The sequence below is a fragment of the Cyanistes caeruleus genome, chromosome 27, assembly GCF_971803275.1.
Source record: "Cyanistes caeruleus chromosome 27, bCyaCae1.hap1.1, whole genome shotgun sequence".
Taxonomy (NCBI): Eukaryota; Metazoa; Chordata; class Aves; order Passeriformes; family Paridae; genus Cyanistes; species Cyanistes caeruleus.
The window spans coordinates 4,342,446-4,361,715 of NC_141727.1; the positions used below are offsets into that span (position 1 = coordinate 4,342,446).

At 46.9% G+C, this 19,270-nt stretch overlaps 2 protein-coding genes across 3 annotated transcripts in view; both read left to right on the forward strand.

The window, feature by feature from the left end:
• The window catches only part of NPEPPS (aminopeptidase puromycin sensitive), a 52,181-nt gene extending 38,379 nt beyond the window's left edge, over positions 1 to 13,802 (forward strand). Inside the window, exons 13-23 of the mRNA XM_086864435.1 lie at positions 633 to 742; positions 1,718 to 1,781; positions 2,619 to 2,758; positions 4,353 to 4,487; positions 5,865 to 6,084; positions 7,417 to 7,559; positions 7,864 to 7,920; positions 8,531 to 8,638; positions 9,740 to 9,895; positions 9,991 to 10,038; positions 12,646 to 13,802. Coding sequence (XP_086720561.1) covers positions 633 to 742; positions 1,718 to 1,781; positions 2,619 to 2,758; positions 4,353 to 4,487; positions 5,865 to 6,084; positions 7,417 to 7,559; positions 7,864 to 7,920; positions 8,531 to 8,638; positions 9,740 to 9,895; positions 9,991 to 10,038; positions 12,646 to 12,789 — 1,325 coding nt within the window. The 3' untranslated portion in view covers positions 12,790 to 13,802. The remainder of the gene's footprint in view (positions 1 to 632; positions 743 to 1,717; positions 1,782 to 2,618; positions 2,759 to 4,352; positions 4,488 to 5,864; positions 6,085 to 7,416; positions 7,560 to 7,863; positions 7,921 to 8,530; positions 8,639 to 9,739; positions 9,896 to 9,990; positions 10,039 to 12,645) is intronic.
• A 4,310-nt stretch (positions 13,803 to 18,112) lies between these two features.
• KPNB1 (karyopherin subunit beta 1) overlaps positions 18,113 to 19,270 on the forward strand; it is a 38,209-nt gene continuing 37,051 nt past the window's right edge. The window contains exons 1-2 of one of the 2 annotated variants that reach the window (XM_086864434.1): positions 18,113 to 18,543; positions 18,798 to 18,856. In XM_086864434.1, coding sequence (XP_086720560.1) covers positions 18,504 to 18,543; positions 18,798 to 18,856 — 99 coding nt within the window. In that variant the 5' untranslated portion in view covers positions 18,113 to 18,503. The remainder of the gene's footprint in view (positions 18,544 to 18,797; positions 18,857 to 19,270) is intronic. The other variant, XM_086864433.1, reaches the window with a different exon arrangement.

A 19,270-nucleotide genomic window follows, 5' to 3' on the forward strand; every position in this document is an offset into this window, starting at 1 on the left:
CCAGTTTCATTCCCTGCCACAGGCAGGATTCAGCATCCCTGGGGATTTTCTATCCTTGGAGTGTGTGGCTAAGGTGATCTCCAAGGGCTGAGTCACCACTGCTATAATTTACAATTATATTTATATTTATATTTAATTTATAATTTATAAATATTCTTTGGTTTGCCAAGAGAGCCTTTTGCATTATTGATCCTGTGATTAAACAGGTCAAAGTCTGATATTTTTGCTTTTAAACCTTTTAATTTTTGTGGATCAGGCACAAATGTGGAAATGGGGATGTCAAAGCTCAATCAGCCAAATTCAATCCGTGGTGTTTGATCAGGGATTTTTGACAAAATACATAAAAAAAAACCACCTAAAGGGAAATGTTGTTCTCTTTGAATATTTCATGTTAATTTTTGTATCACGGTATGTATTGTTTGGGGTTTTTTAGTAGTAAAGAAGCTGCTTCTCCCCTCTCTCCTCCCTGAGGAGATTTAAACTATTTACATTTTTTTTGCCTGTCATCTGTTAAATTTCAATAAAACACAAAAGTGTAAAATGTGTGGAGTAAGAACCCAACTTTCACTGTCCTGTCCTTAATAAAACCTCAAGACTCTGGCAGTCCTGATTCAGATCCTTTTCTCCTGCAGAGGATCTCTGGGAAAGCCTGGAAAAAGCCAGTGGCAAACCCATTGCTGCTGTGATGAACACGTGGACCAAACAAATGGGATTTCCACTTATTTATGTGGAGGCTGAGCAGGTAAAAATGGAATTGCGCCTTAATTTCAGATTAAATTTAACAATATTCCCTGATTTGGAGTGTTCCTTTTTATCAGGGATGGTAAAAATGGAATTGTGCCTTAATTTTGGATCAAATTTAACAATATCCCTTGATTTTGAGCGTTCCCTTGGATCAGGGGTGGTAAAAATGGAATTGTGCCTTATTGTTAAATTTGATCCAAAATTATTCCCTGATTTTCAGCATTCCTTTGTATTAGGGATGGTAAAAACGGAATTGTACCTTAATTTCAGATCAAATGTAACAATATTCCCTGATTTTGAGCATTCCCTTGGATCAGGGGTGATATAAATGGAATTGTGCCTTATTTTTGGATCAAATTTAACAACATTCCCTGGTTTTGAGCATTCCCTTGGATAAGGGATGGTAAAAACAGATTTGTGCCTTAATTTTGGATCAAATTTAACAACATTCCCTGGTTTTGAGCATTCCCTTGGATAAGGGATGGTAAAAACAGATTTGTGCCTTAATTTTGGATCAAATTTAACAACATTCCCTGATTTTGAGAGTTCCCTTGGATCAGGGGAGGCTCCGTGTGGGCACAGCTCTGGCTGTGACGGGAGGGAGGTGCCAAATCCCTGTGGATTCATCCCAAAACTCCCTGGATCCCTGGAGTTTGCTGACTTTGCTCTGTGTGGGAAATGTTTGTAGCAGGGGGGAGGGAATAATTCCACTCCAATTATGCTTATTCCACAAGATTGCAGGATGAGGGAGGATCAGGGCCTGGAGTCAGGCGGCAAATCCAGGCCGGGGCTGTTAAAACAGGGACAGGGATTTGTGCTCTGCAATAATTCCTGAGGCAGAGCCTTTTTCTGAGGGGAAAAACCCAAATTATTCCATGAAACTGAGGGCAGAGACTGGTATTAAACGTGCTGATCATCTCTTTTTCTCATTTTCTTGCCTTTTTTTCTTTTTTTAAATTTTTTTTTCCCTCAGCAAGAAGATGACAAAGTGTTGAAGTTGGTCCAGAAGAAATTCTGTGCCAGTGGACCATATACTGGTAAGAGAGCTGGGAGCAGGAACGGGGTGGGCACAGAACAACAAAATATCCAAATTTTGAAGGGATATTTGTTGGTTTTTGTTGCTTTTCATCCAAAAGCAGCAATTTTTGGGAGCTGAAACAGCCTCAGGCCTGTGCTCTGCCTGGATCCAGGTGGGAAAACCTGAGGAAATCCAAGGCTGGGCCTCTCCCACTCATGGTTTCCATATCTTGGCATGGAAATCAGCATTCCTTGGCTCAGAATTCCTTCAAAAATGTCAATTTTAGGGCCCTCTGAAAGGCTGGGGAGCAGCTGCTTTGTGGTGGTGCTGAAATAAATGAAATAAAAACGCCTCAGGTGGGAGCCACTGCTGATTCCAGCAGTGATTCCACTTGCCTTCCGTGCTGATCTAAGTTTAAACGTTTGGCTTGAAAGTTGGTTTAAAGATTTTTGGGGGTTTTAACTCTAAAACTCTCATTTTCCCTCGGATTTTTCCCTCAAAAACAGACATTTTCCCTCAGATTTTTACCTCAAAACCAGACATTTTCCCTCAGATTTTTTACCTCTAAGACAGACATTTTCCTTCCAATTTTCAACTCCAAAACTGACATTTTACTTCAGACCAAAACTGTCATTTCCCCTCAGTTTTTTACCTCTAAAACTGACATTTTCCCTCGGATTTTTACCTCTAAAAACTGACATTTCAGATTTCTACCTTCAGATTTGAGCCTTTTTTTTCCCCCAATTTCATTTTCAGCGCTGAACCCACACCTGGGACCCATTTCAGCTTCGTTTTTCAGTGTTTTCCACCCATTTTTTTTTTTTCCCCCTGATTCCTTGTTTTCCCTCTTTTCCAGGGGAGGATTTCCCCATGTGGATGGTGCCCATCAGTATTTGCACGAGCGAGGACCCCAGCAGTGCCAAAATGCAGATTTTGATGGACAAACCGGAGCTCACCGTGGTGTTGAAGGACACCAAACCAGAGCAGTGGGTCAAGGTGAGTCCTGAAAATTCCATTTTCTTTTTCCCTCTTTTATTTCCATTTCCCTTTGGAATTTTGGGTTTCCTCTGGAGGGGCCTCCCTGTGGAGTTTTGGCTCCCATTCCTCCCTTTCCCATTTTCCTGCAATGTCAACTGGAATTTTTTTGGGAATTCAAGCCTGGGAAAAACTGAAATTAAAGGCAGGATTTGAGTTGAGATGTGGTGGCTTTTTTAGTCATTGTTATCATGGTTATTGTTATTATTTTATTATTGTTATTGTTATTATTTTATTACCTCATTTCCATTATAATAATTATAATTATTACAATTATGATATACTTTATACCATGTATCAAATATATTCTCTTACTTTATTTATATTTAAATTCCTATCTGTATATGTCTATACATTATATTACTTTTATATAATATAAATATATACTATACTATATAGTTATATATACTAAAATTTTAATTTGTATATTTACTATATTAATCTATAATTTAATATATTATTTTTCTATATATGCTCTTTCTACATATGCTTTTTATGTATAAAATACATATAGAGATAGATTTTAGATAAATATGTTTACAAAAATATTTTAGGTAAATTTGTATACAAAAATACTTTAGATAAATTAGTATACTGACATATTTTAGATAAACATATAAATATAAAGGTATCTTTTAGATAAATATGATGTATTTGAGATAAATATACATAAATATAAAGGTATATTTTAGATAAATATAATGTATTTGAGATAAAGATACATAAATATAAAGGTATATTTTAAATATATAACAATACAAAGATATCTTAGATAAATATATATAGATGCAAGGATATTTTAGGTAAATGTGTATACATGCAAAGATAAACTTTAAATAAATAAGTATAAATAAAAAAGATATAGTTTAGATAAGTATTTATAAAGATAAATTTTAGATAAATAAGTTCAAATACAGAGGTGTATTTTAAATACATATAAATACAAAGACTTATTTTAGACTCATATTTTATACAACTATATATAAATATAAATTACATTTTACATAATTATAAAATTATAATTATTTAACATATAACAACAAATTACATTTTATATTTATAATATATTATCATTTATATTTTTATATTTTAATGGTATATATTGTATTTATATTAATAAAGGGTTTATGATGAATAATAAACAATATATATAATAAATAATATATAATGTATAATAAATAATATATAATGAATAAATAAAAATTATAAATAATATAAATACTATAATATAAAAATACTATAATATACTATAATATTCTATAAATGATATAAACAATAAGCAATATAAATAATAGAATAATGAATAATAAATTAATTTTATTTAAATATATAAACATTAAATAAATTTCATTTCAATATAGATAAATATCAAATATATTTCAGACAAAAACACACACATACAACAATAAATGGCATTTTATTTAAACACACAAATACAAAATAAATTTCATTTCAACCTGCATGAACATGGAATATATTTTAGATAAAAACCCATAATATATTTTAGATAAAAACCCTAAAATCTGTGTTTTTTGTGTTGTTTTTGTGCTGGCAGCTGAACCTGGGCACGGTGGGGTTTTACCGCACCCAGTACAGCCCAGCCATGCTCGAGAGCCTCATCCCGGCCATCAAGGACCTGTCCCTGCCCCCCGTGGACAGGCTGGGGCTGCAGAACGACCTCTTCTCCCTGGTGAGCCCCGGGATGGGCAGAGTCCTCTGGGAATGGGAGAGAATCCTCTGGGAATGGGGCAGAATCCTCTGGGAATGGGGCAGAATCCTCTGGGAATGGGGCAGAATCCCTTGGGAATGGGGGAGAATCCCTTGGGAATGGGGGAGAATCCTCTGGGAATGGGGGAGAATCCTCTGGGAATGGGGGAGAATCCACTGGGAATGGGGGAGAATCCTCTGGGAATGGGGGAGAATCCTCTGGGAATGGGGGCAGAATCCTCTGGGAATGGGGGAGAATCCTCTGGGAATGGGGGAGAATCCACTGGGAATGGGGGAGAATCCTCTGGGATTGGGGCAGAATCCTCTGGGAATGGGGCAGAATCCTCTGGGAATGGGGGAGAATCCTCTGGGATTGGGGCAGAATCCTCTGGGAATGGGGGAGAATCCACTGGGAAAGGGCAAAATCCTCTGGGAATGGGACAGAATCCTCTGGGAAAGGGCAGAATCCTCTGGGAATGGGGCAGAATCCTCTGGGAATGGGGCAGAATCCTCTGGGAAAGGGCAAAATCCTCTGGGAATGGGGGAGAATCCTCTGGGAATGGGGCAGAATCCTCTGGGAATGGGGCAGAATCCTCTGGGAATGGGGGAGAATCCCTTGGGAATGGGGCAGAATCCACTGGGAATGGGGCAGAATCCTCTGGGAATGGGGGAGAATCCTCTGGGAATGGGGCAGAATCCTCTGGGAATGGGGCAGAATCCCTTGGGAATGGGGGAGAATCCCTTCAGGAATGGGACAGAATCCTCTGGGAATGGGGCAGAATCCTCTGGGAATGGGGGAGAATCCCTTGGGAATGGGGCAGAATCCACTGGGAATGGGGCAGAATCCTCTGGGAATGGGGCAGAATCCTCTGGGATTGGGGCAGAATCCTCTGGGAATGGGGCAGAATCCACTGGGAATGGGGCAGAGTCCCTTGGGAATGGGGGAGAATCCTCTGGGAATGTGGGGCAGAATCCCTTGGGAATGGGGGAGAATCCCTTGGGAATGGGGCAGAATCCTCTGGGAATGGGGCAGAATCCTCTGGGAATGGGGCAGAATCCCTTGGTATTGGGGTGAAATCCCTTGGGATTGAGGCAGAATCTACTGGGAAGGGGGCAGAATCCTCTGGGTTTGGGGCAAACTCCTTTTGGATTGGGCCAAAATCACTTGGGATTGAGAAAATCCTTTGGGACTGAGAAAAATCCTTCAGGACTGGGGCAGAGCACAAACCCCAGAGCTCCTCTGGGGACTCTCAGCACCAGGGACTGGTGCAAAATCCTTTGGGATTGGTACAAAATTGATGAGCTATTAAAAAAAACAGGATTAATCTCTTTTGTTTGTTTGTTTTCTTTTTCCCCCCAGGCCCGAGCTGGAATCATCAGCACCGTGGAGGTGCTGAAAGTGATGGAAGCTTTTGTGAACGAGCCCAACTACACCGTGTGGAGCGACCTGAGCTGCAACCTGGGCATCCTGGCCACGCTCCTGTCCCACACGGATTTCCACGAGGACATCCAGGTGTTCATCAGAGACGTCTTCTCCCCCATCGGGGAGAGGCTGGGCTGGGACCCCAAACCTGGAGAGGGTAGGAAAGTTCTGCTGGGGAATTCTGGGGCTGGGTCTCCTGGGGTGGGTAAATCTGCAGGGATTTTGTGCTGGGAGATGCGGCTGTGGGGTTGGGAATCGGGGTAAAGCAAGCAGGATTTGGGGTTGGATTTGGGGTTTGGGAATCTTGAGTGTCCAAAAATTATCAGGGATTTGGGGGAAAACTGGGAAGTTTAATTATGGGGTTGGGAATCTGGAGTGTTGATAAATCAGCAGGATTTGGGGTTGGATTTGGGGTTTGGGAATCTTGAGTGTCCAAAAATTATCAGGGATTTGGGGGAAAACTGGGAAATTTAATTATGGGGTTGGGAATCTGGAGGGTTGATAAATCAGCAGGATTTGGGATTGGATTTGGGGTTTGGGAATCTTGAGTGTCCAAAAATTATCAGGGATTTGGGGGAAAACTGGGAAATTTAATTATGGGGTTGGGAATCTGGGGGTGTTGATAAATCAGCAGGGATCTGGGGGAAAGCTGCTGGGAAATTCAGTTTATCAGTTTGGGAATCTGGAGGGTCAATAAATTATAAATATATTAATTTATAAATTAAAATTAAAATTTTATTTTAAATGTATTTATTTAAAAATAAATGATGGGATTTGGGGATAATTTCTACTGGGAAATACATTGTGTATCAATAAATTTTCAGGGATTTGGGGATAATCTGCTGGGAAATTTTGGGAATCTTGAGTGTCAATAATTCATCAGGGATTTGGGGGAAAGTGGGGAGAGAAGGGAGGAAAATGAGGCCTAAAGAGGCATTCAGGGGTGTTTTTATACTTAAAAACAGACAAACAATCCTTAAAACAACGGAGTTAAAATAGTAAAACTTCTCCTGCCTTGATAAAAATTCCCTGCTTCATTTTCCATCTGCTGCATGGCAGGAAAATTCTTGGATTACAAGGATGGAAATCCTTTCTTTCCATTTTTCCTCACTCCTAGGCCACCTAGATGCCCTCCTGAGGGATCTGGTCTAGGGAAAACTTGGGAAAACTCCCAAATAATTCAATTTATTCCATCTTTCCTCACTCCTAGGCCACCTAGATGCCCTCCTGAGGGGTCTGGTCTTGGGAAAACTTGGGAAAACTCCCAAATAATTCAATTTATTCCATCTTTCCTCACTCCTAGGCCACCTAGATGCCCTCCTGAGGGATCTGGTCTTGGGAAAACTTGGGAAAACTCCCAAATAATTCAATTTATTCCATCTTTCCTCACTCCTAGGCCACCTAGATGCCCTCCTGAGGGATCTGGTCTAGGGAAAACTTGGGAAAACTCCCAATTAATTAAATTTATTCCATCTTTCCTCACTCCTAGGCCACCTAGATGCCCTCCTGAGGGGTCTGGTCTTGGGAAAACTGGGAAAAGCCGGGCACAAGGCGACGCTGGAAGAGGCCCGGCGCCGGTTCAAGGAGCATGTGGAAGGGAAGCACATCCTCTCCGCTGACCTGAGGAGTCCTGTAGGTCCTGGGGGGCTTTGGGGGTCCCCAAAACCTCTCCCCACCCCCCTGGCAGGTGTATTCCAAAGGGAAGGGTGCAAATCCCTATTTTTTTGGTCATCTTCTGGAATTACCCAGATTTTCCTGAAATGGAGGAAAAACATCAAAGAGTTGAAGCGTCTTTCTAAGGCAGAGTTAAAACACGGGAGGGAGCAGTGCTGGCGCTTCCAGATTTGGGAATTCCGACCCAATTCCATATAAAATTGCTGCATTTCCCAAAGTTTTGTGGTTTTTTTTTTGGAAATCATTCCTGGTTTTCTCCCAGGTCTACGTGACGGTGCTGAAGCACGGCGACAGCTCCACTCTGGACACCATGCTGAAGGTGGGTGCTCACTCTCCAAAATCCCTCGTTTCTCCCTCAAAAATCCCTCTGGGCTGGGATTTATCCAGAGCCAGACCAATCCCGGGTCCTGCTGTGAAATTCCAGTGGGAATTTCTCCCTCAAAAATCCCTCTGGGCTGGGATTTATCCAGAGCCAGCCCAATCCCGAGTCCTGCTGTGAAATTCCAGTGGGAATTTCTCCCTCAAAAATCCCTCTGGGCTGGGATTTATCCACAGCCAGACCAATCCCGGGTCCTGCTGTGAAATTCCAGTGGGAATTTCTCCCTCAAAAATCCCTCTGGGCTGGGATTTATCCAGAGCCAGTCCAATCCTGGGTCCTGCTGTGAAATTCCCTTGGGAATTTCTCCCTTAAAAATCCCTCTGGGCTGGGATTTATCCAGAGCCAGCCCCGATCCTGGGTCCTGCTGTGAAATTCCCTTGGGAATTTCTCCCTGTCCTGCTGAAAATCCGTTCATTCCTTGGGATTAACGGAGCCACCGGCACGGCCAGTTTGGGTTTGATGAGTAATTAGCAGCCCTGGCGCCCACAGAGGGTTCATTAGGCGTGGAATTAATTACTAATTAATATTTGGGGCATGTTTCCCCCTGCAGCTGCACAAGCAGGCCGACATGCAGGAGGAGAAGAACCGGATCGAGCGCGTCCTCGGAGCCATCTCCCAGCCAGAGCTGATCCAAAAAGTTCTCACCTTTGCACTTTCGGTGAGTTCCCGGGAAAAATCCCTTTTCCTTGGGGATATTCCCAAGGGAATTCCTGGTGGAGAGAGCGGGGTGGGCTCAGAACTGCAGGAATTCTCCTCACGGGTCAAGCTCTGAGTTGTGTTTTTGGAGGGGAAATTCCAAATTAGGAAAAATCTTGAGGGGGTTGGTTCAAAGTTAAGAGAAGTCTTGAGTGAGGTGGGTTCAAATTAACAAAAATTTAACTGAGATGGTTCCAAATTAACAAAAATTTAACTGAGATGATTCCAGATTAACAAAAATTTAACTCAAATGGTTCCAAATTAACAAAAATTTAACTGAGATGGTTCCAAATTAACAAAAATTTAACTGAGATGTTTCCAAATTAACAAAAATTTAACTGAGGTGGTTCTAAATGAACAAAAATTTAACTGAGATAGTTCTAAATGAACAAAAATTTAACTGAGGTGGTTCTAAATGAACAAAAAATTAACTGAGACGGTTCCAAATTAACAAAAATTTAACTGAGATGGTTCCAAATTAACAAAAATTTAACTGAGATGATTCCAAATTAATAAAAATTTAACTCAAATGGTTCCAAATTAACAAAAATTTAACTGAGATGGTTCTAAATGAACAAAAATTTGAGTGAGTTGGTTCTAAATTAAGAAAAAATCTGAATGAGCTGGTTTGGAGTAAAGAAAACTCTGCTGGGTCTGGTTGGAGGCTCCTGCTCCAAGCAGATTTTCTGATTTTCAGATTTCCTGATTTCAGATGTGGGGATTTTCTGATTCCCTGTGGAAGTTCATCCCAATTTTCCTGGCAGTGCTTCCAGCACCAATTCCCAGGGAGCCAAAATGCACTTTTACCTCTCAATTTACCAAAGAGCCAAAATGATCTCTCTAAATCTCTCCAGTTTTAAGTAAAAATCAATTTTTTTGTGGATATAACATGAGACTAACTCAGAGATTTGCTTTTCCTTCAAGCTTTGAGTTGTACATTAAATTTTGGGGTAAAGAAAAGCGCTTTAACTGACTGATTGAGTGTGGAAACACCTAAAACCTTAACCCAAAATGTCAAAATTATTGGGAAAACGTGGAATATTGACAACATTTCCCTCCCCAGGAAGAGGTACGTCCCCAGGACACGGTGTCAGTGATTGGAGGAGTGGCTGGAGGCAGCAAGCAGGGCAGGAAAGCTGCTTGGAAATTCGTAAGGGACAACTGGGAGGAGCTTTATAATCGATACCAAGGTGGATTCTTAATATCCAGATTAATAAAGGTACGTGGGGCCCTGAGGAAAAGCCCTTCCCTCACACCTGGAACTGGAAATGTTGAATTTCACCCTAATTTTGGGGTTTTTTTCCCCTCCTTCAGCTGACAGTGGATGGATTTGCAAACGATAAAATGGCTGCAGAAGTGAAGGTGAGAAGCTTTAATTAAAGAATTTATTTAATTAGTCACTGATAAACTTGGGGTGCTCTGGCTGGAAGAGTCAAATCCTGGTGGATTTTGTTGTTCTGTCCCCAAAGTGACCCTTTTTAGGTTGGATAAAATATCACAGAAATGCCTTAAATCAGCATTTTGGGAGGAATCTGGAATTTCCACTGATTTCTGCTTCACTCTTTTCGACTTTGATAAAATCCAGCAGAGTTTGGCAGCAGCTTTGAGCCTCCCCAGAAAAAGAAAACTTTTAAATATTCAGATTTATTCCCATTTCCATCACTGGTCGAGCTCTGAGGGTGGGTGTGGGATTCATTTTTGATTTGTTCCCCACATTTTTCCAAGAACATCCTGGAAGAAGAAACTTTAAATTAGGGCTGTTAATTTGTTAATTAGTGTTTCCTGTTAGGAAAACACCCAGAAGGAATTTTTATTCCGAGGGTCAGCTGAGCCCTGAGCTGGCTCTGTCCTTTTTATCATTTTGTGACTTTTCTTAGCTAAGATTTAATAGCAAAAATAATTTTACAGAGAATTTTGCATTAGAATTATTTTTTTAAAATTTTTTTGTTGCAAAACACTGAGCAGAAAAACCACCCCTAATTAAATCCCAGCTCTTTTCCAAAAGAATTCCCAAGCTTTTAGTGGAGAATTCCCTGTGTCTGAGCCTCCTCACCTTGCAGAGTGTGAGGTGATCTGACAAATCCTGGGAAAAGGATTTTCCCAGGAAAATGGAAATGCTTGGAGGGAGGCTGGGATAACTCTCCCTGTCCCAGGAAAATGGGAAGGGCTCCAGGAGGAAATGTGAGAGTGCCCAGCCAGCCTGGCCTGGGGTCACTGTCCATCCATCCCTGGGGGCACTGTCCATCCATCCCTGGAGTCACTGTCCATCCATCCCTGGGGTCACTGTCCATCCATCCCTGGGGTCACTGTCCATCCATCCCTGGGGTCACTGTCCATCCATCCCTGGGGTCACTGTCCATCCCTGGGGTCACTGTCCATCCATCCCTGGGGTCACTGTCCATCCATCCCTGGGGTCACTGTCCATCCCTGGGGTCACTGTCCATCCATCCCTGGGGTCACTGTCCATCCATCCCTGGGGTCACTGTCCATCCATCCCTGGAGTCACTGTCCATCCATCCCTGGGGTCACTGTCCATCCCTGGGGTCACTGTCCATCCATCCCTGGAGTCACTGTCCATCCATCCCTGGGGTCACTGTCCATCCATCCCTGGGGTCACTGTCCATCCATCCCTGGAGTCACTGTCCATCCATCCCTGGGGTCACTGTCCATCCATCCCTGGGGTCACTGTCCATCCATCCCTGGAGTCACTGTCCATCCATCCCTGGGGTCACTGTCCATCCCTGGAGTCACTGTCCATCCCTGGAGTCACTGTCCATCCATCCCTGGGGTCACTGTCCATCCATCCCTGGGGTCACTGTCCATCCATCCCTGGAGTCACTGTCCATCCATCCCTGGGGTCACTGTCCATCCATCCCTGGGGTCACTGTCCATCCATCCCTGGGGTCACTGTCCATCCATCCCTGGGGTCACTGTCCATCCCTGGGGTCACTGTCCATCCATCCCTGGGGTCACTGTCCATCCATCCCTGGAGTCACTGTCCATCCATCCCTGGGGTCACTGTCCATCCCTGGGGTCACTGTCCATCCCTGGGGTCACTGTCCATCCCTGGAGTCACTGTCCATCCATCCCTGGGGTCACTGTCCATCCCTGGAGTCACTGTCCATCCATCCCTGGGGTCACTGTCCATCCATCCCTGGGGTCACTGTCCATCCCTGGAGTCACTGTCCATCCCTGGGGTCACTGTCCATCCATCCCTGGGGTCACTGTCCATCCCTGGGGTCACTGTCCATCCATCCCTGGAGTCACTGTCCATCCCTGGGGTCACTGTCCATCCCTGGAGTCACTGTCCATCCCTGGGGTCACTGTCCATCCATCCCTGGGGTCAGTGTCCATCCCCTAAAGTCAGTGTCCAGCCAAACTGGAAGCATTTCCCCATCCCTGGAAGCATTTCCCCATCCCTGGGAACATTTCCCATCCCTGGAAGCATTTCCCCAGCTCTGGAAGCATTTCCCCATCCCTGGAAGCATTTCCCCATCCCTGGAAGCATTTCCCCATCCCTGGGAACATTTCCCCATCCCTGGGAACATTTCCCCATCCCTGGAAGCATTTCCCATCCCTGGAAGCATTTCCCCATCCCTGGGAACATTTCCCATCCCATCCCTGGGAACATTTCCCATCCCTGGGAACATTTCCCATCCCTGGAAGCATTTCCCCAGCTCTGGAAGCATTTCCCCATCCCTGGAAGCATTTCCCCATCCCTGGAAGCATTTCCCCATCCCTTGGGAACATTTCCCCATCCCTTGGGAACATTCCCCATTCCTGGAAGCATTTCCCCATCCCTGGGAACATTTCCCCATCCCTGGGAACATTTCCCCATCCCTGCAGGTTCCCAGGGCTGTGGCTCTGTCCCCGTCACTCCTGATTTTCCCCCTCCTCCACCCCACCCCACCATTCCCCCCTCCTGCTGCCATCCAGAACCTTCTCCCAGCCGTTTCCTTCTCCCCCCAGGCGTTCTTCGAGAGCCACCCCGCGCCGTCAGCGGAGCGCACGGTGCAGCAGTGCTGCGAGAACATCCTGCTCAACGCGGCGTGGCTGCGGCGCGACGCCGACAGCATCCAGCACTTCCTGCAGCAGCGCCGAGCCCCCGTGTGAGCCCCCGGCGCCAGCAGCGGCCCCAGCGCAGCCCAGGGGACCAGGGAGGAGCCCCCCACCCCTGACCCCCCCAGCCAAGAATTCCGGAGATTTGTTTGGGGTTTTTTTTTTCATTTTTTTCCTGTTTTTTTGGGGATTTTTGTTTATTTTTTGCTTATTTTTTTCTTATTTTTTGGTTTATTTTTAATTTATTTTTTTTGTTTATTTTAATTTATTTTTGTTTATTTTTTTGCTTATTTTTGGTTTATTTTTAATTTAATTTTTGTTTATTTTTTGCTTATTTTTGGTTTATTTTTAAAATTTTTTTGTTTATTTTTGCTTATTTTTGGTTTATTTTTGGTTTATTTTTAATTTAATTTTTGTTAACTTCTTGCTGATTTTTTGGTTTATTTTTAATTTATTTTTTGTTTATTTTCTGCTTGTTTTTTGTTTATTTTTGGTTTATTTTTTGTTTATTTTTGATTTATTTTTATTTTTTGTTTATTTTCTGCTTGTTTTTTGTTTATTTTTTTGTTTATTTTTAATTTTTTGCTTATTTTAATTTAAATTTTGTTTAATTTTTGGTTTATTTTTTGTTTATTTTTTCTTTACTTTTTCTTTATTTTAATTTATTTTTGTTTATTTTTCTTTATTTTTTCTTTACTTTTTCTTTCTTTTTTTCTTTTAATTTTGGTTTCTTGGGGTGGTTTTTTTTTCCTTTTTTTTTTTTTATGTTTATTTCCTCCTCTTCCTCCCTCTCCTCCTCCTCCTCCTCAAGCCCATGGGGATTGGACCGTGAATGTAGAGTTTAACCGGTTCCTGCTCACACACTCCAAGAATTTGGGAAAAATTCTGTTTGGAAAAAAACAAAACAACAACAAAAAAAATCTTATCAGCGATTCTGCAGAAAGAGAGAGAGAGAAAGAGAGAAAAAAAAAATACAAAAACACAAAAAAAAAAAATAAGAGAGAGAGAGAAAAAAGAAAATCTGTAAATATGATAGTAATAAAATAGAGCATAACAAAACTGTGAAACTTCCTCAAGCCTTGTCAGTGGTTAAAATATTTAACACCCCTCTCCTCCCCTTTCCTCTTATTGACAGATGTTCTGTTTTTTACACCCTGAAAAAAGACAAAACCAGGGGTTTTTAGGTCAGTCTGAGGCAGGAGTGGGGATCCCTGGGCTGGCCGTGCTTCGACAGAACCCGTGCAAGGTTTTGGGGAGATCACCCCGAGGATTGTAGGGCTCCCCCTTTCCCTTTTGTCTCAGCAACAACAAAAAAAACCCCAAAAACCCAAAAAAAACCCCAAAAACCCCCAAAACAACCCCAACCCCCCTGTTCTGTTTCTGTTGGGTTCCCCCCTCCCCTCTCGCTGATGTCCTCCGTGCAGAGCTCAGATTGTAAAGGAAACCCTCCGACAGCCACATTAAAACCAGAAAGGTTGGTGCAGTTTGATTTCATTTCCCATTTCCTCCCCGAGCAGGGGGATGTGGGGGCTGCCCTGCCCTCCTTCTCCAGAGGATCCAACTTCCCCCTTTTCCTCGCCGTGATTTCGCTGGAAAATTGGATTCTGAAGCCTTAAAATGATGATGATGATGATGATGAAGCTGTGCCATCATCCCCTCCCAAAGCAGCGTGGTCCTACTAACCAGCCACCCTCTAATACACAAAGGTTGGAGTTCCAGCTTTTATTTTTATTATTTTTTGTCGTTTTTTCCCTCTTTTTTTCTTTATTTTCTTTAACAGGAATTCGTATTTGGTGTGGCTTTAACTGTTAAAATTTTTTTTTTTCGGAAGGTCATCAGATTTAACTTGTCAGATTGCTTCCCCTCCAGACATTTTTGTGCTATTGTTTAAAAAAAAAAAAATGAAAAGGGTTACAGAAAAAAAAAAAAATCACAAAAATATCCTAAAAAAAAAAACCTACAACAACAAAAAAAAGAGTACAAAATAAACAAACAAACAAAAAAAAGATTTAAAACAGTTGGCGTTAATAAAAATGTCAATGTGAAATTCATGTCCTCACTTTGTGTTCTGTTTGAAGGCTGAAAGGACCCAAAACTGGGTTTATTTGAGCCTGAAAGGACCCAAAGCTGGGTTTAACTTAGGGCCTGAAAGGACCCAAAGCTGGGTTTATTTGAGTCTGAAAGGACCCAAATCTGGGTTTAACTTAGGGCCTGAAAGGACCCAAAACTGGGTTTATTTGGAAGCTGAAAGGACCCAAAGCTGGGTTTCTTTGAGCCTGAAAGGACCCAAAACTGGGTTTATTTGGAAGCTGAAAGGACCCAAAGCTGGGTTTATTTTGAGCCTGAAAGGACCCAAAACTGGGTTTATTTGGAAGCTGAAAGGACCCAAAATTGGGTTTAACTTAGAGCCTGAAAGGACCCAAAGCTGGGTTTAACTTAGGGCCTGAAAGGACCCAAATCTGAGTTTATTTGGAAGCTGAAAGGACCCAAATCTGGGTTTAACTTAGAGCCTGAAAGGACCCAAAGCTGGGTTTATTTCAGCCTGAAAGGACCCAAAATTTGGTTTAACTTAGAGCCTGAAAGGACCCAAATCTGGGTTTATTTGAGCCTGAAAGGACCCAAAGCTGGGTTTATTTGGAAGCTGAAAGGACCCAAAGGCAGAGGTGAGGGGACAGCAGAGGCCAAGGTGTCACTGCCAGGACCCTCCCGTGTCACCAGGGCAGTTTTGGCTCACAGAGCCCGAGCAGAGCCCGTGGAATCGGAATAAAATCCACCCTCAGGCACTCCAGAACCGCCCAGGACCGGATTCAACACAGAAACAACAGAAAAAAATTAATCATAAATAAAAAAATATCTATTAAACAGCGCAAAGTTTGGCAGAATCACATTATGGAAACACTTCCAGGGTGGGGAATCACCCCAAAAATGGGAATTTTGAGGTTCTGAGCCGCATTCCCGGGGTTGGTTTGGGAATTTTGCATTTCCCTGGAGTCAGCAGCAGCTTTTTCCCCAGACTAAACCTTTCCCTTCTGCTCCCTGCACACGGACAAAAATCAAAATAACCCCGGAGGGAGCGGGGATCCCGAGGGACGGGAACAAAACCGGCCCGAGAGCGCCTGAATTCCCCAATCCAGGAATTCCAGGATTCCTCCTTCCCACAGGAAATCTTGATTTTTATTGCTTGGAGGCCAAGTGGTGCTGGATGAGGATGGAGGAGATTTTGGGATGAGGAAATTCCCGAGAGGAATTAAATTCCCAATTAAATTTGGGATTGTTCTGTTCCATGGGGAATCTTTAGAGGCAAAGTGATTCCAGGGAAAAGGGCGGGACAAGGAGATTTTAGGGTGAGGAGAGGGCAATTAATGAGGGAATTGTGGTAATTAATGAGGGAATTGTGGTAATTAATGAGGAAATTTGGCGATTAATAAAGGAATTGTGGTGATTAACCAGGGAATTGTGGCTGCCACATCCCTGGAAGTGTCCCTGGATGAGCTTTAATCTCCTTCCCACTGTCCTGGGGTGATGGGATATTCCCCAAAACCCGGATCTTTTAGGGAATGACGGATCCTGGGACAGCCACAGCTTCCCTGGGAAATCCCTGCAGCGTTTTTAGAATCTCCTGCTGAAAACTTCTTCCTTTTAGCTCATCTAAATCAATTCTCTTCCACTTTGAAACCACCTTCCCCTGTGCTGCCGCAACCTTCCGGCAATCCCGGAATATCCTGAGCTGGAAGGGACCCTCAGGGATCATCCGGCCCTGCAGGACACCCCAAACCCCACCCTGGCCATCCCTGGCCAAACATTCCTTCAGCTCTGGAAAGGCTGGGATCACCACCCTTCCATGGGGAGCTGTCCCAGAGCTCCACCACCCTCTGAGGAAAAACCCCCAAATCCAACTCAAAACCCAACCCAACCCATAACATCAACAAACCCAACCCAAAACCCCTGCAGTTCCAAGAGTTTTGGGATCACCACCATTCCATGGGGAATCAGCTCCAGTGCCTGATCACCCTCTGGGGAAAAAACCCAAAATCAACCCAAAATCCACCCAAAATCCACCCAAAAATCAACCCAAAATCCACCCAAAGTCAACCCAAAATCCACCCAAAGTCAACCCAAAATCAACCCAAAATCAACCCAAAATCCACCCAAAGTCAACCCAAAATCAACCCAAAGTCAACCCAAAATCCACCCAAAGTCAACCCAAAATCAACCCAAAATCCACCCAAAATCTCCATCCCAAAACTCCTGGAGCTCTCTGAGAGCTCTGGGACCACGAGTCCTCCACAGGGAGCTGCTCCAGCACCCAAAAACCCAACCCAAGAAACCCAACCCGAAACTCCCGGAGCTCCAGGAGTTTGGGGAAGCTGTCCCAGCCTGTTCCCAGCAGGAATTCCTTCCCCAATCCCCGCCTGACCCAGCCGCGCTCCCCCTTCTCCCCGCATTCCAGCGGATCCCGTGTCCGGAGCGCGTCCCTTTCCCAGGAATCCTTCGGGAGCTTTGCGATGATGACAGGGCCGAGCGCGGCGCTCCCCCGCCCGGGGCGCCGCTCGCCTCTCCCGGTGCTCATCGCGGCCCTTCTCGGTGCCTCCCAGCCGGGGCTGTGGCCCGGTAATTGTCGCTTCTTGTCCCCGCGGTGTTTCCGGGATGTGTCACTAATTACCGCTCCCCGTTACGGCCCGTTAATTGGACACTCGTTCCTGCCGTTCTCCCCCTTTCCCTTCCCATTCCCGCATCCCTCGGCTGTGCCCGGTGTCGCCCCGGGACCCCGCTGCCCGTCCCGAGCCGCTGGGGGACACCGGAGCCGGTGCAGGGCGGCTTCTGGCGGGGCTGTCTGCTCGGGGAGCGCTTCAATCCTCCCCCCGGGGCGCCGCCCGGTCACCGGCACCGGCTGGCGGGATACGGTGCCGCTTCCTGCGGGATGCCGGTCCCGGAGGGACACACGGACACACCGGGTCACAGCCCCGGGAAACGCGCGCCGGCTCCGCTTCCCGCTGCGCGCCCAGCACGTGGCTCCTCCCAAGCCGGTTCCGGTGCCGGTGCTGGGAGCCGCTGCCGCCGCTTCCCGCGCCCGCCGCGGACGGAGCCGCTCCAGGCACGGCCGGGACCCACCAGCGGTGCCGGTGATCCCGCTGCCCGCTCCGGTGGTCCCGGTGCCGCCCCCACCCGCGGCCCCACGTGGTCACGCCTCACCGCCCCCCCCCCCCCCTCCGGCAATGGTCCCGTCCCGGCCCCGCCCAATCCCCGCGCGCGCGCCGCCGGAGGCCCCGCCCCTTCTTTCCTCCCCCGTTCCCCCCTTTCCCCCCCCCCCCCCCGCCAATGGCCTCGCGCCGCCCGCCCAGCCAATAGGAAGGGGCGCGCGTCGCACCGGGGGGGCCTCGCGAACCAATCAGCGCGGCGGGCGCGGGGCGCGCGCGCGGGGCCTCCTGGCGTATCCCTCCGCCGCCCGGTGCGCGCGCGCGCCGCCGCCTCCCCGCTCGCGCGGCCCCTTCTTTTTTTTTCTTTTTTTTCCTTTTTTTTTTTTTCGGTTTTTTTTTCCTTTTTTTTTTTTTTTTTTTTTTTTTTTTTTTTTTTTAAATAGTCTCCCGCCACCGCCCCACAGCCGCACCGGGATCCGCCACACCGCCCCCGCCCGCCGCCTCCGCGGGGCAGGCCCCGGCTTTCCGCCCTTCCCCTCCCTCCCCTCCTCCGGCCCGCCCCGCTTCCCCCCCCTCCCCTTCCCCTCCTCCTCCTCCTCCCGCCGGCGCCGGAGCCGCCACGCCGCCGCCATGGAGCTCATCACCATCCTAGAGAAGACGGTCTCGCCGGGTAGGGAGCGGGCTGAGGGCTGAGGGCGCCGGGGCGGGCAGGCCCGGCGGGGCCGGGCGGGGCGGGGGCCGCGCAACCCGCGGGGCGGCCGAGGCGGCTCCCGCAGCCCCGGGGAGGGCGTGGGCGGCGGGGGAGGCCGTGGGGCGGGCGGGAACCGAGGCGGCGGTGAGCCTCCCGGGCACGGTGAGGAGCGCGCGCGGAGCCTGAGGGCCCCGGCGGTTGGGCCGCGGCTGACGCCGGTTTCCCCTCCGCAGACTGCTCGGAGCTCGAGGCGGCGCAGAAGTTCCTGGAGCAGGCGGCCATCGAGAACCTGGTGAGCGCTCGGGGCGGCCCCGGGGGTGGCGGGGCCGGCGGCGGTGGCGGGGCCGGCGCTGCCCCGAGCGCTCCGCGGCCCCCCCGCCCCGCCCGGCTCGGCCCGGCCCGGCCCGGCCGCCATGGCCGCTGCCGCCCCTGCCCGCGCCCGGCGGCCGCGCGGGCCAATCAGAGCGCGCCCTGCGGGCCCGGCAGCCAATCAGCGCGCGGCGCCGGGCCGGGGGGCGGGGCCGGTGCGGGAGCGGCCGCGGGCCATGTGCGGCCACCGCGGCCATCGCGGCCCCGGGCGCCGCCCGGTCCTAAAGCCCGGCCGCCCGTGGGGACCCCGAGCGGCCCCACCGGCCGCTTCCAGCGCCCGCGGGACCCCTGTTCCGTCCTAGTGCCCGCCGCACCCCCGCCCAGTCCCTCCGCCCGC